The sequence below is a fragment of the Lissotriton helveticus genome, chromosome 10 (assembly GCF_964261635.1).
Source record: "Lissotriton helveticus chromosome 10, aLisHel1.1, whole genome shotgun sequence".
Classification (NCBI taxonomy): Eukaryota; Metazoa; Chordata; class Amphibia; order Caudata; family Salamandridae; genus Lissotriton; species Lissotriton helveticus.
In genome coordinates, this window is record NC_136071.1 from 575,330,228 (window position 1) to 575,347,389 (window position 17,162).

A 17,162-nucleotide genomic window follows, 5' to 3' on the forward strand; every position below is an offset into this window, starting at 1 on the left:
GGAGTGGATGTAAATTGGCCGCGAGACACCAGGCACAAAATCTTTTCCATTTAAGTTTGTAAGTCTTAATAGTAGCAAGCGCTCGAGCATTGGCTAAAACCTTTTTACAATCCTCTAGGATATTTAGATGGGCGAATTCAACGTATTGAGGAGCCAAGCTGCTAATTTCAAGGAAGCTGGGTCCGGATGACAAATTTGACCCTCTAGCATTGTGAGATTTGGTAGTGCTTGAAGTTGTATGGGATTGCACTCCGAGAGAAGTAGGAGCTCGGTGAACCAATACTGGAGAGGCCACCTGGGCGCAATGAGGATGATGCGGCATGGTTGCCGTTTCATTTTCCGGATGACTCTGGGAACCAAAGGAATCGGCGGAGAAGCGTATGCAAATATTTGAGACCATTCCATCGAAAGTGCTTCTCCGCATGAATCCCTGTGGGGAATCCAACTTGCAAAATATGGGCATTTGTGGTTCTGCTTCGTCGCAAATAGGTCCAGGTCGGGATGACCCCACTGCTGAAAAACTCTGTCCAGATTCGGCTGATTAAGTTCCCATTCGTGATTTGTCGCGGTCGCTCTGCTGAGAGAATCTGCGAGCACATTGGACATCCCTGGAACGTGCGTGGCTGACAGATTTATCCTGTGACACAGAGCCCAACTCCAAATCTCCTGGGCCTCCTGAGAAAGAAGGGCCGATCTTGCGCCCCCTTGTTTGTTCAAGTAACGCATACTTGTTGTATTGTCTGTTCTGGTTAGAACTGTGGATTCGTGTATCACCGTCTGAAAAGATTTCAGGGCCAGAATAATCGCTCTCAACTCTAGAATGTTGATGTGCCCTTTCTTTTGATGTGTATTCCATTTCCCATTGACTGTCATTACCTGTAGGTGTGCCCCCCATCCTTCCAGGGAAGCCTCCGTGGTGATGGTGTAACTTGGTATCTCCGTTATTCTCTCTTCGGGTCCACCAAAGAAAAGCTTCTCTCACACAGTAGGTTATGGCGATCCTGTCGAACGACCCTGACACTTGAACCCATTGTAGACTGAGTTCCTCTTGGAAAGGTCTCATCCGGAGACGGCAGTGCGTTATGAGAGGGATGCAGGATGATAGCATCCCTAGGAATGACTTGTACATTCGTACTGAAACGTTCTCTTTTTGCCGTAAGTGGAGGGCCATCTTGCAAATCTTGAGTTATCTTTCTTTTGAGACAAAAGCTTGGGTGAGGTGAGTGTCTAGTGATGCCCCCAGAAACGATATCCTTTGTGACGAAACAAGATGGGATTTCTTGAAATTGATTGAAAGTCCCAGAGACTGAAAGAACGAGAGGCATCTTTGGACATGTATTCTTGCTGCTCTTAGAGAACGGGCCTTGATAAGGCAATCGCCTAAATACGGGAAGATTTGAATGCCTTCTAAGGGAAGATGTGCCGCCACTGGGGCTAATATGTTCGTGAACACTCGGGGCGCTGATCGAAGCCCAAGCGGGAGAACTTTGAATTGAAAGTCCCTGCCAGCCACTCTGAACCTCAGGAATTTCCTGTGCCTGGGGAGAATGGGAACATAAAAGTAGGCATCTTGAAGATCTAGGGTAGCCATGTGATCGCCTTGGGAAAGAAGCTGGAGGATTTCTTGAAGTGTTAACATCCGGAAGGACATCTTCTTGAGGTATTTGTTGAGGGCGCGTAGGTCGAGAATGGGGCGCCAGTCGCCTGTTTTCTTTCGTATGAGGAAGAACCTTGAATAGAAACCTCTTCCTCTTTGTAATCGAGGAACTTTCTCGATTGCACCTTTCCGAATCATTATATTTATTTGGGAAAGAAGCTCTTTGAGATGAGCTGGTGGAGGACCTTTTGTGTGCCGGAGAAGGTGGATTAATAGATTGTTCCTCAGGTACAGGTGTCAAAGGAGACTGTCTTGGGACTCTCGAGGCTGAGGCAGGTGCTTGAGTCATGGGTGTCGTCAGAAGCGATTATGCAGATTCAGACGGAGGAAATCGGCAGTAATAGTCATTTAACATGTATTGTAAATTTGTAAGGAGGTCTAATGGCATCTGTGCTGGTGGTACTGCTGCAGGGGCTTGAGCAACTGGTGCAGGAAAAAACTCTTCCTCTTCGTGATCTTCCTCCTGCATCTTTGTTAATAGTTCTGACGGACTTCTGGCCGCTCGGAAACTGTTGCCCTCATCAGATTGTCGCTGATTATCATCCTCCTCTGAATCCAGAAGCTGCTCAGGCAACTTTAGGGGTGAAAGAGGCGGTAGAGTAGAGCCTCTTCTTTGTAACATTGAAGCCTCAGTCGACTGAAGTAAAAGAGGCAGCAGGCGGAGCAGCGGACCAAACCGGCAGATCCGTACATGATGACAGAAGAGGCGTCGACGGACCCACCATCGACGGTATCGTCGGCGGAGATATTGCATGCTTCGTCTATGGGGCTTTCAATGTTGACGATGTTGTCGTCGACTAAGCCTTTGACGACAATCTTGACTTCGTCGGCGACGAAGCTGTCGAATATGGTAGAACTTTCGTTGACGAGGAACTTGTCGACGACGGTGGAATCTTAGTCGACGATGTCGTCGACGACGACGATGGACTTTTCGTCGACGGTGTGGTCGTCGACGGCAAAGCTGCTTTTGTCGACGAGGGACCCGTCGACAGGATGACTTCTGTCGACGGGCTAATCTGCGTCAACGATGCACTCGTCGACGATATCTTTAACAGACGACGAAGGGACGCCGACACTTGATGGTTGAATCTGCGTTGACGAGATGGGTCTCACTGAAACCAAGACCATCGTCGACGGTGAAGAAGCAGACATCACCATCTGAGGCTTTGGCGAAGAGAAAGTAACTGTCGACGTGGAGGAAATACTGTAGACGTGACCCGTCGACGGAGCAGCCGTCGACGATGAGGTCATCGATGAGGTCTTTTTCTGGGGAATTTTTTTCTCCGACAGTCTTTTAGATGGCAAAGACTTAGCAGACTTTCTCGGGGGCATTTTAGGTCCAGATTTAGAAGGTGGAGAAGCCTTTTTTGCGGTAGAAGAGTAGGCAAGCTAGAATCCTTAGCTTTTCTCAACACCTTAGCCCCAGGAGAAGATACCTCTTCCTCAATCTTTCTCTTTCTGGAAGTTATAGAAGACGCCGAAGCCAAACTTCCTACCTCAGATAGAGGATCATCCTGGTCCTTAATCTTCTGCAACCATAGTAGAAGACTACCTTCCCTGTCTCTGATGGTCTTCTGAGGAAATGTCCGTCAGATCTTACAATCCTTTACCTCATGGTCTGGATATAGGCAATAAATGCACTTTTTGTGGGGATCTTCTTTAAAAAGCCTAAGCTTCCCACAAGACTCACATGGTCTGAAGAGATTTTAGAAGAAGACATTCCAAAAATAGGAGAAAAACCAGTCAGGTTGAGAAGTACTGAGCAGAGCTCAGGGAGACTCCCATTCGCACGACGTGCGGTAGAAAATCTGAGAGCCTGAGTCTCTGGGGAAGGCATTCTAGTGGGTGCTGGCGCCTGATTGGCTGTAGTTTAGTCTATACAAAATGACTAGGATAGTAGAGTGTGGAAGTTTTTTCCATTGTAGCTTAAGGCTACTTTACTTCCTGGTTGGTAATACCAAGGGTTTTGGTTTTCTTATATACAAAATATTGCTTTTTTTATGTATCGTGGGACTCCCACTCCGACGACGGGGAAGGATTCAGGCATGTGAATCTATGAAAACAATACTGGAGAACTAGAAACTACTCTGGGACATTTCCTGAAAACCGGTAAGTAAAATCGTTTTTGGTAGATTATGCCATTTTAAACAATTTCTTCAGTTTCTCAAACTCCACACTTAGAAACTTTGCACAGAAAAACAGTCTATGTTATCCTATGGAGGTAGCTGGTACAGACGAGTTCCTGGGAGTGCTTGGATCATGTTAATAGCATACTCGTATTAAGAATATGTGTTTATTAAACTTCCACGTTTGATGTAGATTGATTTACAGTATGGATGCAGAGAAATGCAATACTTAGTAAATTCAGTTCATAGACTTGAATAGGCTTTTTAGTAAAATAGCAGTTAAGTAACTTTTGAGATTACTAGGCTTACACAGTAGTATACCTAGATACTACTCTGGGACATTTCCTGAAAACAGGTAAGTAACATCGTTTTTGTTAGATTATGCAATTTTTAAGAATTTCCTTAGTTTCTTCCCAAACTCCACACTTAGGAACTTCACAGAAAAACAGTCCATGTTATCCTAAGGAGGAAAGGAATATGCTACTTACCAGTATGCATCTGTTCTTGGCATAGAGGGCTGCAGAGTGGTACATTTATGAATAGATCGCCATCTGGTGTTGGGCTCGGATGATTGCACTTGTTTTTCTCCTGGAGAAGTCTTTGTCGTCACGAGATCAATGACTCCTCCTTTGGGTGCTAGTGCGCATGGGCATCGGCTCCATCCTTAGATTGTTTTGCCATAGTAGGGTTAGATGGAGTAGTGTAATAGAATACAGAAAGGGATGCCCATGTAAGTGTATCTAAATAAGATAATGTTGGGACAGACACAGGTTTCCGGGGAGGCAGGGAGGGCATGTACCACTCTGCAGCCATCTATGCCAAGAACAGATGCATACTGGTAAGTAGCATATTCCGTTCGAGGCATATGGGCTGCAGATGGTACATTTATGAATAGATTATACAGCAGTTACCTCCCTAGCGGTGGTCACCCGTGTCTGTCGCAACCGTTTGAAATAAAGTTTTTAATACAGCTTGGCCCACTCTGGCTTGTTGTGTAGCCTGCACATCAACACAGTAGTGTTTTGTGAAGGTATGTGGTGTAGACGAAGTTGCTGCTCTGCATATGTCATCTAGGGGAATGTTTCCTAAGAATGCCATAGATGCTCCTAGCTTACGTGTAGAATGAGCTCTAGGAGGAACAGCTAACGTTCTCTTTGCTTTTATGTACCATATTTGTATACATCTTACAATCCATCTGGCGATGCCCGCTTTAGAGATAGGATTGCCCTTATGTGTTGGGGAAAACGCTACAAGTAGTTGTTTAGTTTTCCTGAAATTTTGTGTCCTTTCAATGTAGTACAATATTGCCCTTTTGACATCTAATGTGTGTAGGGCCCTTTCTACTACCGTCTGTGGTTTTGGGAAAAAGACTGGTAGTTCCACTGGTTGATTGATGTGAAATGCTGAAATTACTTTAGGCAAGAACTTTGGGTTTGTTCTAAGAACCACTTTATTCTGGTGTAACTTTAGGAATGGTTCTTGTATGGTCAATGCCTGTAATTCGCTTACTCTCCTGAGGGAGGTAATGGCTATAAGGAAGGCCACCTTCCATGTAAGGAATTGTATTTCACACCTATGCATAGGTTCGAAAGGTGGTCCCATTAGTCTGGTGAGTACTATGTTGAGATTCCAGACCGGGGAAGGTGGTAATCTTGGTGGAATGACTCTTTTAAGGCCTTACATGAAGGCTTTGATTGCTGGCACTTTAAACAGGGATAGGTGTTGCCTGTTTTGTAGGTACGCTGCTATAGCTGCTAGATGTACTCTGATAGATGTGTACGCAAGATTACATAGCTGTAAGTGTAGTAAATAGCAAATAATCTCTTTTGTTGATACGTCCAGAGGGTTGATGTTATTACTGGTACAGTATACAGCAAACCTCTTCCACTTAGCTGCGTAGCATGCTCTGGTGGTGGGACGTCTCGCTTGCTTAATGATCTCCATACAATTTGGGGGTAGATCTAAGTATCCAAATTCTAGGATTTCAGGAGCCAGATCGCTAGGTTCAGTTGTTTGGGATCTGGGTGCATTATTTCTCCATGGTTCTGTGTAAGGTGCATGGGTAAAATTCTTAGCTTTTGGTGTGGCACCTGTGAGAGTTGCAGGAGCGTGGTGAACCACGGTTGTCATGCCCACGTGGGTGCTACTAGTATCATGGTCATTGAGTGTTGTTGCAGCTTTCGGACCACTAATGGGATTAGTGGGAGAGGGGGAAAAGCGTATGCAAATTTGTTGGACCAATTTATCCATAACGCATTGCCCTGCGACAGGTGGTGTGGGTACCTGGATGCGAAGCTTTGGCATTTTGCGTTCTGATGAGTGGCAAAGAGATCTATCTCTGGTTGTCCCCATCTTTGGAAGAATGGCTGCAGTATTTGTTGGTGCAGTTCCCATTCGTGTATTTGTTCTGACTGTCTGCTTAAGATGTCTGCTATCTGATTTTGAATAGATGTTTTGAGGAATGGCCCATCTCCAGATTTCCTGCGCTAGTCTGGATAGTTGGAGAGAGTGCTTCCCCCCCTGTTTTTGAATATAATACATTGCTGTCATGTTGTCTGTTCTGATCAGGACTGCTTTGTTGATAACATGCATTTGAAAGGCTTTCAATGCTAGAAACACTGCTAGTAGTTCTAGATGATTGATGTGCAGTCTTTTCTCCTGCACACTCCATCTTCCTTGTACTGTATATTTCTCCATATGCGCTTCCCATCCGGTGAGGGATGCATCCGCTGTTATTATCACCTGTGGAATTGGTTCTAGGAACGACCGCCCCTTGGCAATGTTTGTTGTGTTCCACCACTTCAGAGAGCGGTGTGTGCGGTCGTCTACCAACACCAGATCTGTAATCTGTCCTTGAGCCTGATTCCACTGTGTCGCTGAGCATTCTTGTAGCGGACGCATCTGTAGTTTTGCATATGGTATTAGCGGTATGCAGGATGACATCATCCCTAATAGTTGCATGAACACTCGCGCTGTTAGTGAATGTTGTGGTTGGAATCTTTGAATGACTGTAAGCATTGTTTGGATCCTGACTGGATTGGGGTATACTTTGGCTTTTTCTGTGTCTATAGTAGCCCCTAGATATTGTTGAACCTTGCTTGGTTGCAGGTGTGACTTTGTATAGTTCACCGTAAACCCTAGCTGGTGTAGCAGCTGAATTGTCTTTTGTGTGTTTTGAAGACATTCTTCTTGTGACTTGGCTTTTATTAGCCAGTCGTCCAAGTAGGGGAAGACATGTATTTGTTGTCTTCTTAGGTGAGCTGCAACCACTGCTAGGCATTTTGTGAACACCCTTGGTGCCGTTTTGACACCAAACGGAAGGACTTTGAACTGATAATGTTGTCCTTCTATCACAAACCTGAGGTATTTCCTGTGGGCTTTGTGAATAGGGATATGAAAGTAAGCGTCTTTTAGATCCAGTGTAGAAAGAAAGTCCCCTTTCTTCAGTAAAGGAAGTACTTGTTGGAGCGTGACCATGTGGAAATGTTCCGAATTTATGTATGCATTGAGAGGTCTTAGGTCTAGTATTGGCCTTAGAGACCCGTCTTTTTTGGGGATCAGGAAGTATAGGGAGTATACTCCTGTTCCTTGTTGGTGTTGTGGAACCTTCTCTATGGCATGCTTTTCTAGCAGGGATAGTACTTCTTGTTTTAACAGTGTCAGGTGATCTTGTCTCATTGGACGCTGTTTGGGGGGGATGTTTGGTGGGGTAGCTGTGAGTTCCAGGCAATAACCATGTTGGATAATTTGTCTCACCCACCTGTCTGATGTGATGTTTTCCCAGACGGGTAGGAACTGTGATAGGTGTCCCCCGACCGCTGTTATATGGTCTGGGGGGAGCTGTATGAAGTCACTGCTTTGGGGTTGGAGAGTTGCGGTTGTTATTGTTTCCGCGACCTCTACCCTTGTTGTTGTTACCTCTGTAGTTACCTCTAGAATTACCTCTGGGTGATGTCGGTGTAAAAGAGGTTGGTTGCTGGCTTGTACCTGTGTTTTTGGATCCTCCTCTATAGGTGGACCTACGAAAGGAACCTCTTTGAGTTGGCTGTTGCAATGCTCCCATTGATTTAGCCGTTTCCGTATCTTTTTTCATCTTTTCTAAGGCCTCATCTGTCCCTGAGCCGAAAAGTGTTTTCTCATCAAAAGGTTGGTTCAATAATGATGTTTGTACCTCTTGTTTGAACCCTGAAACTCTAAGCCATGCATGTCTCCTTAGCATGATGCTTGTGTTTATGGATCTTGCTGCAGTGTCTGCTGCGTCTAGGGCGCACTTAATGGAAGCATTAGTTATTATCTTTCCTTCCTGTAGGAGTTGATCTGCCTTCTTTTGGTGTTCTTTAGGGAGGTGCGTGATGAGTTTTTCTAATTCATCATAATGAGCTCTGTCATACCGTGCAAGTAGCGCTTGCGTATTAGCTATGCGCCAGCTGTTTGCCGCTTGGGATGCTACTCTCTTGCCGGAGGCATCTATTAGCTTAGACTCTTTGTCAGGAGGTGGAGCTTCTCCTGTAGTTAAAGAGTTTGCTCTCTTGCGAGCGTTTGTGACCACTAGTGAGTCTAGAGGAATTTGTCCCTTGATAAATATTGGGTCTTTTGGAGCTGCCTTATATTTTTTTATCAATTCTTGGGTTTATTACCCTAGCCCTCACCGGGTCTTTGAATATCTCTGATGTGTGATTGAGGAGGCCCTTAAGCATTGGTAGCGTCCCTGATGTTCTTTGTGCAGCAGGTAGTGTTTCTAACAGGAAATCCTCTATTTGAGGTTCTGCATGTAGCTCTACCTTGTGGTATTTTGCTGCCCTATTAATTAGTTGTGCAAAACCAGTATTATCGTCAGGTGGTGAAGGTTTTGAGGGATACAGGTCAGGTTCGTTATCATTATCTGACCCTACATTATATTGTTCCCATGGATCTTCATCCTCTGGGATTGAGTCTTCATCATCCCTAGGATGTTCTCCCTCTCCTGTATCACTTTCTACATCTGTTATGGGTGTAGATGGGCGTAAAGGAGTATAGATGGGCGTAAAGGAGTAGCTGGCCTAGTGTGAGGAAGAGGAAAAGAGGGTGTGTCTTTAGGTTGTGGAGAAAGGGGAGGAGTTGTATTCGTCCCCATTGTTCTCTTCTTAGGAGGAGTTTTGTCGTCCGACTGTTCATTCTTCCTCTTTTTAGGTAGTTCTGTCACTACCTTGCCAGTTTGTGGATCAATAAACAGAGTCTTTTGTTTAGGATCTGTTTGATGCTCCTGTGTCGGTACCAAAGTTTTTGGGTCCGAAAGGTGTTTTTTCTTCTGACTGTCCATTTGTATTTTCGGCACCGAGAATTTATTCGCATCCGATGTTGTCGGTGTCGAAGATGTCTTCGGTGTCGAGGTTGTCTTCGACGTCGAAGCATGTCTCTCTTTCGACTTCGAGCTTTCCTTTGTATGGAGCTTCGGTGTCGATGTCGAGGTGGGCCGTTTCTCGGATCCACCATGGTGGAAGACCGAGTGTTTCGGTTTTGGTTTCGTTGCCGGGCCCGAAGGCAGGGCGTCTGAAACTTTTTTCGGTTGTCTGACCGGGCTCGAGGGGCGGGGTCGACACCGTGCGGGGTCTGTTCTTTGGTAAGGGGACGTCGTCACTCACGGTTTGATGAACGTCGATTTCCTCGACGTCTGACTCGTCCGCTTGTGACCCCGCCTCGTCCTCCTCTTCTTCCTCCTCTTCGGGATGCTGGTCCTTGAACAGCTCCGGGATTGCTTGTGACTGCATTCTCGATACCTCGTGTCTTCGGGCTCGACGGTTTCTAATCGTCGACTTGGAGGAGAATGCCGCACAGGCTTCACAGTCCCTGGATTCGTGTTCAGGGGACAAGCAGAGGTTGCACACCTCGTGTAGGTCCTTGTGTGGAAACTTAGCACCACACGTTGGACATTTTTTTAATGGAGTCCTTTCCATGGACTCCGGGCTGGACTACGTCGAGATGGTCTTCTTGGTCTCGTCGACGTAGCAGTTGGAAATCTTGTTGTTGACGTCGAAACGCGTCGAACTGGAAGTGTAGCCACGTTTGATAACAATACCGTCGAATTGGAAAGGGAATACGCTCCGAATATAACCTTCTTTGTCGAAGTCGGTCCGGAGCGCTTCGATCCTCATCCGAACCCGATGGCGGAAAAAAACAATCTAAGGATGGAGCCGATGCCCATGCGCACTAGCACCCAAAGGAGGAGTCATCGATCTCGTGACGACAAAGACTTCTCCAGAAGAAAAACAAGTGCAATCATCCGAGCCCAACACCAGATGGCGATCTATTCATAAATGTACCATCTGCAGCCCATATGCCTCGAACATAGTGTTTTCGGTTTTGAGGTAAGTCTTTGGTAGTGGAGGTAGACTCACTAGGGTCAAGGATGCACTCTAGTTACACCCTCAGAGGCACTAGGGCAGCCGGGTGCAGTGTACTCTGGCCAAATGTTGTCCAATGGGGGATAGGGAGCCCCCAGTTGGTGGCTGCTGAATTGCAGGCCACTTTGCTGTAGGAGCAAAGCGCCTGGACGTTAGCTCAGGGCAAATGGGGAAACAAGGTAGTACCAAAGGTGCACCCTCACCAGCACTAGGGCGGCCGGGTGCAGAGTGCATATTTCGACATCGGACGCCCTGTTTGCAATGGAGAACCTCCGGTTTGGAAAGACACTGCAGGCTTGGGGACAAAGGTCTTCTGGGTGTGACCACCACTTCAAAAGGTAAGTTGGGAAGTTAGGGGTTGGTTAGGCACTGTCGGTTTGGGCACAGAGGCCATAAGAGGTCGGGTGCAGGGGTGCCTTTTGGGGTCGGATCTTCTTACCAGTTCCTGGTCGCGGTTAGTGGGGCCTTCTGGATTTAGGCTGCAGGCGTCGGCTTGAGGCTGGTCAGGTGTCGCCGGCTATCTGGTCAGGATCGCAGGGTGACACCCTCGTGATGTTTGCCCACTCGAGCTCGGGCCGTGTAACGAGGGGTGCAGAGTGGGACGGATCCGCGGTGTCCGGACGGAACCAGAGGTTTCAGATGAAAAATACAGTGTTCACAGGGGACAAAGTTTGTATTTAAAGGCAGGCAGGTCCTCCGGGGTTTTCTAGGTTGCTGGCTGCAGGACACACCAGGATTTCGCAGGAGTAGGTTCGAGGGGGAGACAGGCTAGTAGGGCTTGGGCAAAGTCAGTGGGAGTCTTACTCTTGTTAGCTGCTGCACGGCTGTTCGGTCCTTGTTGCACGTTCTTGTCTGAGGAAGCCAGGTTCAGGCGTGCCCCTAAATACAAGATTTAGGGGCATTACAGGTAGGTGAAAGGCAGGGACCAATGGGTACACCCGCTATTAGGCCACCCTCCAGTGGGGGGGGGGGGGGGGGGGGGCATACGCCTGTCCCTGGTTGGCTGAGTCCTCCCCATCTTCAACATGGCGTGAACAGAGTTGTGCTTCACCTCGCCTCCCCCACCTGGAGGATGGAGTTGGCAGAGGTGGGCACACCTTTTTTCCCCCACTTGTTTTTCCCGCCCGTTGTTCCCGCCCAAAATGGGGGTCAGAACCATTGGGGACCAGTTGCTGAGAGCAGCAAGTGGCCTGGGGAAACTCACAAAGGCGGCAAGCCTCTGAAGCTTCCCCTTCGTGCACCCTGCCCAACCTGGGGAAGGAGGCTTCGCACCTCGTTCCAGGATGTGCATTTTTTCAGGCCCCAGAGAGCAGCAGGCTCTCGACCCAGGGGTCCAGAAATATGGCTGGTGGTGGCAGCCGAAAGCAGCCACTCAGCCTGGGCACTAGTGGTAGGTTAGTTTTCAAGAGGCATCTCTAAGATGCCCTCTGGGTATTGGTCATTAAATCCCACACTGGCATCAGTGTTGGGTTTAATGTGCTGAGAAGTTTGATACCAAACTTCTCAGTTTTCAGTGTAGCCATTGTGGTGCTGTGGAGTTCGTAATGACAAGCTCCCGCCATCATATACGCTTAATGGCAGCACTGCACTTACAATGTCCAAGAATGGACTTGGACACTGTAGGGGTACAGAGCTCATGCATCTGTACCCTCGCCACTGGTATAGTGCACCAAGCTAGAGGGGTGTCTGATCTATGCCAGGGCAGTGGGTTGTAGGTATGGCACACATGGATGTGTGCCATGCAGACACTTCACTTTGTTCTGCAGCAAGACATGCAGCCTACAAAGGCAGTGTGCGAGTGTCAGGGTACAGAACATTAAGGGTGGCACAATAAGTGCTGCAGCAATTAGAGGCCTTCTCAGTTCACATTGCCCTGGGCACCTGTGGTACCATTTACCAGAGCTGATCTGTGGCCAGAGATATCAATTGAGTTTAGGCTTCAATGTTTTAGGGAAAGAACATAGGCCCCAGGTACCTGATTAGCAGGAGCCCAGGGCACACTCAAAGTACATCAGTAATTCAGCAAAAAGTGGGGGCAATTATGCAGAAAGAGGGCACTTTTTCACACTTCTCACCTCTGAGACGTTTATCAACGGTGTGAACTTGAACCTATGTCGCCACACAACAGATTTTGGTCATGGGAAGGAAAGCTTCTGTAGTCCTCAGCACCTTTAACTCACTTGCCACAGGAACTGTTCAGAAAGTAAACAATTCTCAACTGACAACTAAGAGGCACAAATGCAGAACCAAACACGTTACTTCCCTTCAGTAACACCGTATATGGTAGTGACTATTAATCAGCAGATTCCTGATCCTAGAACAGCCTGGGGAATATTTAAAAGCTAAGTAATCTGCAGCTAGAAGTCTCGATCAGTAACACATGTCTAGTCCCGTCTGGGCGTTAGCCAAAGTAGTGAGTCCATTTAAAAAAATACCATAGATTTGAAAAGGGGTGGCTTGTAAGGAACTTTGAAAAACAAAATAGAGACAAGGGTTCAATATATACCTTGACAGTGCCTAACAGTCTTGCGGTGCCAGCCAGATCTTGGAACAGAGGACCTCAGGAGAGGGGAGCCATCAATGTAATATGTTCCGCACAACAGGTGAGTAATGTACTCCATAAAGATCTATAAATGTTATCTGATGACGGATAGAAGGAGCTCAGGTGCGCTTGTTCAATATCTCAACAGGAAGGTGAAGGCTCTGGGTAATCTGGTGCAGTATCTACCTGTAGTAGGCTGACTTAGTATATGGTGCACACTTAAGTGAAGCACCCTGCACTAAAACAGACAACCCTTAAGTTGATTATAACCTTTAAAAGCTCAAGTGGTAACTGTGGTGAGCAGCCTTCAGGCTTAGTCCAGAAGGAGTGTAAAGCAGCTTGTTTTACCAGTACAAATTATCTAGTGTAGGTAAAGTGAAAAAGAACCACACAGTGTAGTTATACAAGGATAATGTTACTTGCCCTTGTAGAGCTGTAGATTCACATGGTTTGCATACTCCTGCCAGTGTTGGGTCCGGATGTTTGCAAGTTGTTTTTCTTCCAAAAAGTCTTTAAAGTCACGAGGTAAGGTGACTCCTCCTTTAGGTGATGGTGCGCATGGGCATCGGCTCCAGATTGTTTTCCCCGCAGAGGGTGAGAATGAAATTAAGTATAGAATAGAGATGTCCATGCATATGAATGTAAATTGAGAACTACAACTACAGGAGACAGGGGAGGCGGGTGGGTGCATGTGAATCTACAGCTCTACTTGCCAATAACAGATGCTTACTGGGTTAGCAACATTATCAGTTCGAGTCATATGAGCTGTAATCACATGCTTTGCATAGGCTATGTGGCAATAAACTCCCAAAGTGGTGGCTAACCTGTACTGGTTGTAGATATTTGAAACAGTTTTTAGTACAGCTTGGCTTACATTTGCTTCTTGTTTCGCAGACACATCTACGCAATAGTGTTTGGTGAATGTGTGCGGTGTAGACCATGTTGCTGCCTTACAGATGCCAGCTAGGGGAATATTCCCAAAGAAGACCATAGTAGCTCCTATTTTGCCAGTGGAATGCGCTCTAGGAGGTATTATTATTTGTTTTAAATATTTTTTTAACATTTTTCAAAAGTGCTCACAGTACAGCATAATACACTTGGTAGTTGCACAGTAGGACATATACACCATGAAAGAAATTAAAGACAGGCCAACTGCTTCCATATGGCTGGAACGATGAGGATGGTAGTCCAACTGCCATTGTACAGATGTGAGTTCAAGGAAAAAACTGGGAAAGATAAACTGTGGGTTTTGCAAGGGAAAGAAGAGGGGGGGGGGGAGAAGGACGGAGACAAGGTCTGGGGTGCAGGATCATGGATGATGTCCGGATAGCAGCCGTTACTTGCCAGGAGGGGGGTACATAGTACATGCAGAAGTCTACTGTGAGTCCGTCTCCAGTCAGGGTGGAGCGGGTGGCGTATGTGGAGTGTGCAGGTTACTGCGGTTGGGGGGGGGGGGGGTTTGGGGGGGGACGACACGAACGGGGATCACCGCATCTGTGCCCTATTGTGGTGCTGGAGTCATTGGGAGGTATATGGGGCAGGGAGCGCATGCGCTTGTTTTAACTGGTGAGAGAGCATGGCCCACTCCAGGGATATGGGGTGCTTGCGTTGGCCTTTGGCTTCCTCCTACCGTAGGAGTTCCTCCTCTGCGTGTGCCCATTTCTGTACCGCCCCCACCCATGCCTCCAAAGGAGGTCCCGATGTTGCCCGCCATTGCATGGCAATGTTTCTTTTAGCTAGTAGCAGGGACAATGCCGCGAAGCGGACCTGTACTTTGTGTTTTCGGTCTACGAAATATTCCCAGGACAACCGCTTCCCAGGAGTCTAAGTCTGTGAGTCCCGTGAGGGTGCGGACAGAGGCGAGTATGTTGGACCAATACAACTGTAAAGCTGGGCAGCTCCAAAACATGTGTAGGAAGTGTGCGTCTGATAAATGCCACCTAGGACAAAGGAACTGCGTATCGGTGTAGAAGCGATGTAATCGCGCCGGTGTCCGATACGCTCTATGTAAAATGTAGAACTGTATGTTCTTGAATCTTGCGTTTCTAGACACCTTCTTAGGGAATTCAAGCGCCTTGACCCACTCCCCGTCATGTAACTGTCACCCGAATTCGTCCTCCCAGGTGGCCCTCAGAGTGAGTAAGGGCTTGTGTGCAAGTTCACGGATTGACTTATATAGCCAGGTAACAAGATGTCGGCCTATGTAGAGGATGGTGTGGACGACTGGGTGTATCGCGGGTTCGCCAAGTCGAAGATCATAATGTGGGCGGAAAGTGGTGATGAGTTGTCGGTGGGTTAGAAATTGTCCTGGGGGGAGGTCATAGTCCTCCATGAGCTGTTCGAATGGGCGAAGCTGCCCCTCCGCGAATAACCCCTCCGTCTCTGTAATCTCGGATTCTGTCCACGCACGGAGCATTGTGTGCGTGAAATAAGTGTCTCCATTCGGCCAACCGACAAGCGGCAGCTGTGGGGAGTAGCATGGGGTCCCCGCCGCGATGCGATGGATCCATTGCATACACCGGCGAGCTACCGACACCTGAAATGGATAGGTCCGGCGGGGGTTGGTGCCCGGGAGCAGCAGCCGACGGAGCTCGGGGACAGGAATAGGAAACGTCATGGTGTAGGTCTCCCCGGTAAGTCGTCCTGCCGTCCAGTACGACAGCCACTGAAGCTGTGCAGCCAGGAAATATGACTCAAAGGCGGGGTCGCCTCGACCCCCCTGGGTGGTGGGCAGTTGCAGTTTGGTGAGCGCAATACGGTGCCGGCCCGTCCCCCATATGAGCGCACGGAGGAGCGCGTCTAGTTCACAGAAAAAACTACCGGGTGGGACAACTGGCAGATTGGTAAAGTAATATAATAGTCGAGGAACGATGATCATCTTGGCTATAGCCACCCTACCGATCGGTGCCATCGGAAGGTGTCTCCAGAAAGCCATTGATGACCGAATGCCGGCTAATAACTTACGGTGATTGCCCTCGTAGATGTCAGTGGGAGAGTGGTATAAGTGTACCCCGAGATAACGGGGAGCGCCCGCGCTCCAGTGCAGAGTTTGTGGACCGATGCGTATCTCTCGTGCGGCTAGAGATCGATGGAGGTGATATATTGTGGATTTACCCCAATTCACCTGGAGGCCAGAAGCCTCCGCGAACTCTGCCAGGACCATCCAAATGGGCCTCAGGTCCGCAGTGATATCCTTGATATATAGCAGAAGGTCGTCCGCGTACATGGAAACGCAGTGGACCGTGTCCGCTATAGGGATACCCAAGGAGATTCCCTCTTGTCGTAGGCAGATCGCTAGGGGTTCCACCTCCAGGGCAAAGATCAGAGGTGACAGGGGGCAGCCCTGCCTAGTACCCCTCCTGACCGGTAGCGGGGATGAAATGCATCGGCCTAGGTCTAGATTTTGCTCCGTCAGTCGGATAACATCCTGTTGGAGGTGATGCAGCTCGCCGGCAGTGCCCACATCGTGCTCCTCGAGTCACCACTCGTTCCCCAATGGAGTCGACATCTCGCCTAATTTCGCGCATGTCCAAGGAGAGCTGAGAGCGCACCTCTAGGATGTCCTCTTTGATGTCGGCAAAGAGCTCCAACATGAAGGCCTTTGTAGCCGGGGCGCCTCCACATCGTCCGGCCGCGTCGCCTGTCCCGCTGCTGGCCGCGGGCTCCCATTCCCCAGTTTTGGCAGCGTGTCCTTGGGGACCTTGACTTTCTTGCCCCTATTGGAGGCCATAGTGCGGGCACTCCAGGCCCTCAGCCCCACACTGACCGTCCCAGGGAGGGGTCTCAGTCAACGGACAAGGGTCCAGAAATCTCCCTCTGCCTCCGCTCTTCCGACTCACTCCCAGCCACCCGCGGACCGCGCCACTAGTCCCCCGCAACACCGCTGATAGGCGCGGGCCTCACCGCATCTCCGCCAGGCACGAGGTAATCAACATGGGGGGGCGTGCACACTCGCACTCAAGGCACTAGGTGCTGCCCGCAGGGGTACCAGGCCACAGGCGACCCCTCCGAGGGAGTGCCGCTAGGCCCTCGCAGTGCCCTTGCGGCCTCCTTCTCGCTTTGCCTGCTGACCCCCGGGCCGATAAGGAGTGCTCCACAATCTATGCTCACGCCTCCTGCGGGGGGGTCCCACTCGCTGTCCGAGGCAAGGCCCCCTCCAGGCGCCGTCCGCCGGGGCCCCGGCGCCACCACAGTCATCGGGCCTTCTCTTGATCGGTCACCGCCTCGGGGGGTGGGGGATTGGGGGGTTGGAGCCGGCCCGCCACCTCCCAAGTCGCTAGTACGACCTCCGCTCTGCTGGGCCCGTGCTTAGGCCGAGGGCTCCTAGGCCAGTCGCCTAACCTGCAGGATTCCTTTGTAGGGCGCCCCGCACTGCTATAGTTAGGTCCCCCACAGGCCGCGGGAATCTGGGCCCCAGTTGCTGGCTCCTTGCGACATTCTTGAAGAGGACGCATGTG

The 17,162-nt window shown here is 48.9% G+C and overlaps 2 protein-coding genes across 5 annotated transcripts in view; both read right to left on the bottom strand.

Annotated features, from left to right (window-relative positions):
* Positions 1–17,162, bottom strand: part of USP7 (ubiquitin specific peptidase 7) — a 1,709,027-nt gene that overhangs the window by 749,329 nt on the left and 942,536 nt on the right. The gene's annotated exons all lie outside the window — the stretch shown is intronic.
* The window catches only part of LOC144785248 (uncharacterized), a 78,572-nt gene continuing 63,374 nt past the window's right edge, over positions 1,965–17,162 (bottom strand). Inside the window, exons 2-3 of the mRNA XM_078664258.1 lie at positions 7,726–8,406; positions 1,965–2,206 (exon numbers count right to left, since the gene is read on the bottom strand). Coding sequence (XP_078520384.1) covers positions 1,965–2,206; positions 7,726–8,406 — 923 coding nt within the window. The remainder of the gene's footprint in view (positions 2,207–7,725; positions 8,407–17,162) is intronic.